The sequence below is a fragment of the Pollachius pollachius genome (assembly GCF_949987615.1).
Source record: "Pollachius pollachius genome assembly, chromosome: 10".
Classification (NCBI taxonomy): domain Eukaryota; kingdom Metazoa; phylum Chordata; class Actinopteri; order Gadiformes; family Gadidae; genus Pollachius; species Pollachius pollachius.
The window spans coordinates 23,086,157-23,095,186 of NC_136943.1; the positions used below are offsets into that span (position 1 = coordinate 23,086,157).

The following is a 9,030-nucleotide window of genomic DNA, read 5'->3' on the forward strand; positions in this document are numbered from 1 at the left end:
GTGGAGGAGACCATGGCACAGCAGGCAATGTGTCAGGAGCTGCTAGGAGTGCTGACAGCCGGTCATGTTGGCAGGGCTGCAGGTGCGGCAGTTCCCTATCCTGGCACCTAGCAGGTTTGTCTCGCCGTGGCAAGAGACGCCCCCGCAGAAAGAGCCAAAGCCACCACCGCAAGAGACGCCGCCGCCGCAAGAGACGACGCTGCTACAGGGTATATGACAGAAGTATATGTGCATGCGTTTGTGTTTCTCATATGCATGGCAAAGTGTTTCAGACGAGTATATATATTTGTGCAGTATGTATTTTTGAGCTTTACAGACTACATATCGTGTGTGTGTGAGTGTTTCAGTAGTAAGAGTGAGAGTGATTCAATTGTGAATGTAAGAGCTTAAAGGGGACGTATTATGCCACCAGGTATGAGTGTGATTAGCCTTACAAGCCGTTTCAAAAATCTGCCCCATATGACATCACTAGTGGTCGTGTCCACCTAGATCTGTGCTGGAAAGAGCAGTCTACCAGCCTACCCAGTGGACTGAAGTAAACGTTGCTCAATCATCCAGCAAAGATCTAGGTGGACACGCCCACTAGTGATGTCATATGGGGCAGATTTTCGGCTTGTAAGGCGAAACACACTCACACCTGGTGGTATAATATGTCCCCTTTAAGTAACTGTACATTCACACCAAAAGCTATAAAGCGTTTCAAGCAATAAACGCCCATTCACTTTCTATTAGACATGCGCGAAAAAGCAATAGGAGCGATAGAACGCTTGAGCGATAGCAATAAAGCTGTAAATGAGAGTTGAAAACAGCTCAACTCTATGCAAATGAGCTGGTAGCGTTTCAGCTGTAAATGACCGCCAGCCAATCGGAATGTAGATGTCTCTCGCCGGCGTGGGACCCAGGAAACATACGTGAGAAAGTTCCTAGTTCCTACCAAACAATTTGGTTCCTTCAACATGGTCCGCGAAACAATAATTGCGGCTGTTGCAGGGCATGGCATATTGAACGACGCGAGCATGTTCATTTATAGGGACAGGAATAAAAAGGCAAAGGCGTGGGACGTTGTGGCCAAAGAAGTTGGGTTGCTAAAATGTCCCGGTTTCCACCAACCACTAAGAAATGTCCCCTTTTGTCCTTGATTACATAGCCAACGGTTATTATAGCCCGATCATTAACCAAAAAACACATAGAAAGAATAAAGCATCCAGCATATGATTTAAACAATGTATGCAACAGGGAATGCTGATGGAAACCAGCGGACGAGCGCTGGGCGGAGATGTTCGCGCATTTCAGAAGCAGGGAGATACCGCACAAAAATCTATTTCTAATTTGTCAGTTTGCTGTGTGTCTGCCTGGCACAAATGCTCCAGTTGAGCGGATCTTTTCCATAATAATCAATACTAAATACACACACAGACACACACAATTAGACATAGAATATCAATCAAATAGGCTCAATGCATTGGAATGCTCACGACCAGCATATTTGTCCGCTTTCAAGGAAAGTGGATTTTTTGCCTCTGATTCACGTCATCTGTATCACTCCGCAGTCCGGTAACTTATCAACCCCAGCGTATTCGGTTGCTAAGCGTCGTCAACGACTTTGGCAAACTATTTCTCTGCTGATCAACGCTACGAATAATAACAAATACATTGGAAAAAAACACACTGTGAAGTTATTTTTTCGTTTTGGCAAGTAGCCATTACTAACAATACCAATACTCTTTGGTTGGGATGATGAGGCATCAGACAATCAAGTCATTTTAGCCTGAATACATAGGTAAAAAGCACCAGAGCAGGTTGCTAGTACCATGGACAGTATCAGAACGATAACCTGTTGAACTAAATGGATGTGGTAGGCTACACCACGGGATGCATCTGCAGACCACTGCCACATAAATAAAGTAAGTAAGTAAGACGCAATATTTATTGCTTAAGATTTGCTGGTGCTGTGGCGAGGTCTTTTGTGTTTTTTGCACTCAACTGGTCGGTTGTTTTAACTTGCAATTGATAGTCGGTGGAGTCAGTCTCTTGTTGACACAAAGTGACTTTTGGTCATTCTTGCTTTGCTAGAATTCTGGAAAAATTGTGGGGGGAAGTACATGAGTTGCTTGGTGTAGGCTAGATTGGATGGAATGCGTGTTGTGAATTGAGAAAAGCCAGCTCATGATGTGATACAGCGTTCAGCTGTGCAACAAATATTTTTTTCCTGACGTCTTTTGTAGTGCTGTGTGTAGCCACACGTTTGCCCCTTCTGAACTTAAACACGCAGTTAATTTCCTTTCCTAGCTCCTCTTGTTTATGTTGGTAGCTTAGCCATGTCACGTTTTCAACATGGATACATGGAGCAGAACATAGTGGGTCATATGTCCGATGCTTTTTGGAAACGTTTTCTTCATAAAACGTGCCAGACAGATTTTGTATACATTTTATTCCTTAGTAATTAGCTACATCGGTATGCCGCCTTTCAGAACCTTTCAATACCGGCACTATAGATAGAAAAAAGAGTGCATCCTCATTGTACCCAGCACTTCTGAAAATGCACTTCCGAATGAGTCTCTGTCCTCAGCACATTTCAAACCAAACTGACGTCTGTGCATATAAGCAATCGCTCCATTAATCAATTATTCAGTGTTTCGTGTATTTATGCTTATTATTCTTTTTCTATTGACCCAACTTGTGACTATCTTGACTATCGCTCCTATCGCTTTATCGTTCATGTCTAATTGAAAGTGAATGGGCGTTTATCGCTCAAAACGCTTTACAGCTTTTGGTGTGAAAGTACAGTAGGGGAACAAGTGTCTCAGTAGTGAGTGTGAGTGTGTGAAATGTGAAGCAGCTGAAAGTATATGTGTTGTTACGATACGATCGTGTCAGAGACTCCATAAGATTAGTTCATTTTAATATCCAGGTTCTCTTAACTATATCTTGAGTTTTGAAGCTGGCGACCGTTGAACGTGTTGAATTAGTTTGCGTTCGTCGCACGCTCGTAGGCATACAATTTAGCATTTTTTATTGAACCTGAAATCAAAACACAATACTTTGGCTTACCCATATTTCGTGTCGTGGGAATTAGTCAGCCAGAAGTTCACTACACCGTCGAGTTCTGTGCGAATTTTCTCTCGATACTGTTGCAACATGACGACTGACATCTAAAACAAAAAAATCATAATTAAGGGTCACGAAGATGTGTTGTAACACATCTGTTGTATGTAAATACTTAATATTTTACAACTGCATACATCATTAACGCGTAAAGCGTCTTACGTTGAAAACCAAGGAATTGTTATGATCGGAAGAGCTGGGGAAGTCACGAGATTCGCCCACGTGAATATCACATGAGCTGCTGAGTAAACATCAAATTGGAATGACTCCACCGTAAAGTGTGACCCCAGGGGGCGCTGTTGCTGAGGCAGAAGCTGTGTTCGAAATCGTTCCCGATCACGGATATAGTGCACTATATAGGGTGCTCGCCATTTTGTAGTGGTGTTCGAATTCTCAGTGGTTAATTTCATGCACGATATAGTGGACTTAAAATACCCACAATTTGAGTGTACATACAATGTTCCCTACATGTTACTCCCGTATACCACAATGCAATGCGGTCGTGTTTTTCCGGAGGAGAAGAAGAGGCTGAATAGCCGCGAAAACGAATATATTTAATGATGGAGTCTCCGGCTTTCGTTTAGAAATGTCAACAATTTATTTGGGATTTAACATAGAAAATGTAACATTCAAAATTAATTAAAAAAAACCTTGATCAAGGAGATGTAACATTCAACATCAATACAACCTCCAGCTTTCCTCGTGATTGCCCGGTTTGTTTACATGATGTGGGCGCATCCGGCTGCGTCACACAAATACCTGGCACATGTACTGACGCAAATGACGTTTAGAAATGTTCAGCGTAGTGTCCGAATTCTCGGTTGTTCGTTCCCTATATAGTGCACTATATCATAAACACGATATAGGGAATAGTGAGTGAGTGAATAGGGAACGATTTCGAACAAAGCTTAAGTGAAATTAGGTCACCGTAAAGTGTGACCCCAGGGGGCGATGTTGCAAATTTTATGCAACATGCACGACTTTGAAGCGTATACAGGCATTAAGAGCGATGGCGATAATGTTACGTTTTAATATTATTCATGTTTCTGCATGTAAACGACTTCATAACCGTCTACGCCTTAAACTCGTTCATGTTGCAGAAAATGTGGAAGGGCGACCCTTATTAGTCTTGAACCACAAATGCATTGAAATAAATTACTTAATTCCATACACCTTTGACTTTTTTTTTTACTGTCAATGTATATTATAAAGGGAACATAGTAGCACGTCATGATTATATGAACTACAGTCAATAAAGACTAATAAAGATTTAATAGAAGCAACATAGTATAAAGCTCTAACTGATCTAATAAAAAAGGAAGAAATGTCGATGTATATCTATTTTTTTAATTAAATTTTGGAAAATAAACATTTGCCATTTACCTTGACGTTTTCAAATTAAAGCATGCAATGGCATATATGGTATTAATGTATATTAGCCCAATCACTTGACAATATTCCGTCAAACAAACGGTCAGTGCCAGGATTGATTTAAAAGTTGATTTAAAGTTTCCTCATTCATTCGTCTCTACATCTTCACAAGAGATGCATCTTCCTGGAGTGGATCGTACCTCTAGTTATGTATACGTCAAAAAAAATATAATGCATTATGTATTATGGATACAACCCAGTCTCACACCATAATTTAACTAAGTTGGTCCGCAGCGGAAAAAAAGTTTTACAATAACTTGTCTCAATAAAACGTACGTTTGTATATTTGTTTATGGATGTGTACGTATGTTTATTTATGTTTGCGTATGAATGAGATTGTATAGGCCTACGTACGTTTAGACATGTGTACATATAGAGTTCAGATGCAAAAGCCTCTAAACGCCACCTCCGTCAAAAATGAGATAAAGACATTGAGTGAATGCTCTCCGCACGTAGTATACGTTAATCAAATAATTTCGCGTCCAACCCCGCTATATACCACTCTTTTCCTGGTCTGAAATCTCCATTTGTAGGCAAAACCATGGACCTATAGAGGGTTTTCACCGACGTCACGTCTTGGGCAGTAACCCGGATGCGCGGCCATGTTGGAGGCACTCGATGTAAACACTGCGCTGTAATGCATGTAAACTCTGCGCTGGATAAACGAAAACGCTGCGATGGATAAAGGTCATAAACCCAAGAAAAGCTCGTCAAAAGGCGTTATAGATGCAAAGGCATACAGGGAAGGACTTGGACCGGGCGAAAAAGCACGATATTTGAGGAAGTTAGATTTGATTGGTGGTGCAGATCCCTACGAGTTGGCTCCCTCGTCTTGGATCAATGACGACCCGGAGAGTCTTCCGTCTGTTTGTTATCCTGACATCGTCAACTACCTGGTTTTCTCGCCAAGCCCATACACAGCGGAAGACCTTAAAGCGTACAAAAGTTTGGAGGCCTATAACCAGATGGTGTGTGGATGGGTGAGGGAGATTCAATACCAAGTCATCGACGACAGATGTGTTGCGAAGGCCAAAGTAAGTAATGCAATAATGTCTTTAATCAACCTAACCATAACTGTATGATATCATTGCAATACCCAAGGTGTAGCCAGGTGATTCTCAACCGTTTTTCATTTCAAGGACCCCCAGTTTGATATGCAGTCCACAGACCACAGTCTAGATTGCTATGTACACTGTACACTATCAACTTTATTTATAGTGCATTTATCACTATCAGAGTTTATAACCTCTGGGGGCCTGTGTGGCCACATTGTGAACAAGTGATGCAGATAAGCCTAACTGTTATTCATTTTTTTAAAGTGAAACGGTGAGAAACTATTTTGTTATTCTTACTTATTTGGTTGTCATGTCTTTTATTCAGGTTCTCCATTCTCAATCAATCCGAGAAACACCCCTGGAACCCTGGATAATCGCTGAGAAGTCTGGTCGGATACTTGGAGCCCACTGCACGTGTATGGCTGGCCTCGGAGAGACGTGCACACATGTTGCTGCATTATTGTTTCTCATAGAAGAAACAGTGAAGTTGAGGGACTCAAAGACAGTGACGCAAGAGAAGGCGTATTGGCTGTTACCTACTGCACTGTCTAAGGTGGAATACAGGGAATGCCGGAAGATTGACTTCACTGTAACCAAGAGGTCTCAAGTAAAAGAGCTGGCAGGATGAAATGTGCTGCTCTTGGACAGCCACTTGAGGACCCAAGTGATACTTCCACTTCTTCTACTGTTACAGTTGGGAAACCGCAACAGCCAACCAGTGATGAACTGTCATCATTATTCAGTGCTCTTAGCGCGACTGGATCAAAGTCTGCTATTTTGTCCCTGATTGAGCCTTACTCTGACAGTTTTGTTCCAAAATTAATTGGAGAAAATTTACCTCTTGTGTTGACGGAATTGCGAAAAGACGAAGCAGTTCACATGGACTATAGTGAGCTATTGTCCACATGCAAAGATGTTGAAATTTCTGTTTCAGAGGAGCAAGCAAAGGCAGTTGAGGCCGCTACAAGGGATCAAGCTTCCTCTAAACTGTGGTTTAGATTTCGCGCTGGTCGAATCACAGCATCTAAAATGAAAACTGCATGTTGCAGTGATCCAAAACAGCCAGTTCAGAGCTTAATCAAAAGTGTATGCTATCCTTGTGTATGTCATACAGATTCACATCAAAAGCCACTACCTGGGGCCACTAAATTTGCACGTGATATGTTTATAGATGTACATAAGGAATCTCATGAAAATGTTAAAGTACACGACACAGGTTTTTTCATAAATCCAAGTGTGCCATTCTTGGGTGCTTCTCCCGATGGCCTTGTTTCTTGTGATTGTTGTGGTGTCAGTGTAATTGAAGTGAAATGTCCATTCTGTGTGAAAAGTGACATGTTGGACAGTGTATCCTATTTGGAGAAGGACAGTGAAGGAAACTGACACTTAACCGAAACCACCAGTATTTCTACCAGGTGCAAACTCAACTTGGGGTGTGCAAACTGGAATCTGCCTATTTAGTTGTTTGGACAGAAAAGGATTTGCATGTTGAGTGCATTTTATTTGATGAAGAGTTTTGGGACACAATATGCCAGAAAAGCAAGAATATTTTTGACACAGCCTTTATGCCAGAGTTAGTTGGCAAGTTTTACACACGGCTTTCATCTACCATGGCCAATGTGTCCTCGCAACCTGGAGTATCTACCTCGGCTGAATCACATGGCTCTGATTGTGCTGCAAGTGCCAGTGGCCAAGAAGAAACCTGGTGTTTCTGTGGCCAGGTTGAGTTTGGAAAGATGATTTGTGTGACAATGCAAAATGTCATATTAAGTGGTTTCACTACTCGTGCATTAATGTCAAGGTTGCACCAAAGGGAAAATGGTATTGCCCAAAGTGCCAAAAGCTACCTAAGTTTGAGCCAAAAAAGGGAAAGAAACCTTTGAAGTAAAAAAAAAAAACTGTATTTTTTAGTGTACTGTTGTGAAGTTACGCACTTCAGGCACTTTGTTTTAATGTTGGTTAAAACAATATTTAATTTATTTAGAAACGTGTACCTTTTTTGAAACTGTTCTTTAAATATTTTTAGCATTTGATTTCAAGTTGGTGAGATTTTGCAATGCTATACTGACAAAAAAAGTTGTAAAACTCAAATTACATACAAAATTATGTTCGCACTATAGTATACTGTATATACTATAATTTATAGTACTGTATAGTTTATAAGCTATCTGTTCTGATAACTGTGTGGTTTTCCTTTAATAAATCTGTGTTCTGATGATAGTGTTATGATGTGTTCTCTTCCACAACAATACATTAAAAAAAACTGTAAATTAACAACCATTTATAAATAATTTTAGGCTATATAGTCTTTTTATTGACAAAGTGCATATAAAAATATTCTTCAGTTATAATCAACAATGGATGGGCAAAGGTTCACCAGAGCACAACAGACAGGTGAACAAAGCTGGGTCATCAGTCTCAGAATCATCAGTCTCTGCAGCAACTCCAGCATCAGCAGCAGCTTCTCTCAGTCTCTGCTGGGTTCTATTCCTACGACGGCTGTAGCGTGATGATGTCCCAGCTTTTTCAGGAGACCTTTGCTGACCTGTCATTCCGACAGATGGCACCCAATCTGGGTCATCCTTTTGATAAAGGTCAGACCTTTTACCTGGAATACAATGAGAAATACAGCACATTGTAGCTCTACATTTTAAGAACTGTGTTGCTACTGTAGCAGGCTATTAAATATGATCCTAATCAGATATTAAGTCAATAATGCAACATAAAAACATGTCACTTACCTGACAAGAAATGGGCCGAACAAATTCGGACGTTGTCCAGATTTTTGCCACGTAGATCCTGGTTCAGCTTCGCTAACCACAAGCGCCTCCTTTCCTCTGACAACTTTTAGCATTGTTCTCCTTGATTAGTTATAACTTTTGGCAGTCTGTAATACTCCAAATGTTTTTCGCGGTCTGACCGATTGGTACAGCCAAAAACACGGCAATAATTTACCATTTTCCACGAAGATATTCGGGATCTACTGCGGCGTGCGCTTTATTTACCTTGGCGTGCGGTTTATTTACCTTGCCGAGTACCTCCAACATGGCGACTGCCGGATTGATGACGCGCCGTGAAAACCCTCTATTAAAGAAAAAGGGCAAAACCCTCTAAACACCGCTTCCCTTTGTCAACAAAACCCTCTACGTTCTGAGAACCAATCACAACGCAACATGGAATCATGTGACTTCAAAATGGCGGCGCACTGAGGAGCCGGCTTTTTCGACAGCTGACAGATATCAACAACACAGTACATTTACGTTTATATTCTTTAGCGATTCGATTAGGATTTTGATGGCTATGGATTCTGACGAAATGGACGAACCTGTCCTTGTGACAGGTTCGTCGGCTGATAAAAACGGCTGACAAAAACGCCGTCGTCCCGTCAGTTCTGCTCGTTCTATGGCGAAGAAAAGCCGTTAGTGGGGAGGGCTCCGTC

At 41.3% G+C, this 9,030-nt stretch overlaps 1 protein-coding gene and 1 long non-coding RNA gene across 3 annotated transcripts in view; one reads left to right on the forward strand and one right to left on the reverse strand.

The window, feature by feature from the left end:
- renbp (renin binding protein) overlaps positions 1-3,341 on the reverse strand; it is a 49,321-nt gene extending 45,980 nt beyond the window's left edge. Inside the window, exons 1-2 of one of the 2 annotated variants that reach the window (XM_079744592.1) lie at positions 3,268-3,341; positions 3,052-3,152 (exon numbers count right to left, since the gene is read on the reverse strand). In XM_079744592.1, coding sequence (XP_079600718.1) covers positions 3,052-3,152 — 101 coding nt within the window. In that variant the 5' untranslated portion in view covers positions 3,268-3,341. Of the gene's footprint in view, positions 1-3,051; positions 3,153-3,242 lie in introns of both variants that reach the window. The other variant, XM_079744593.1, reaches the window with a different exon arrangement.
- A 1,760-nt stretch (positions 3,342-5,101) lies between these two features.
- LOC307081959 lies at positions 5,102-7,807 on the forward strand. The gene is made up of 2 exons (XR_013812176.1): positions 5,102-5,570; positions 5,917-7,807. It is a non-coding gene; the product is annotated as an uncharacterized lncRNA (long non-coding RNA).
- Positions 7,808-9,030: the final 1,223 nt, after the last annotated feature.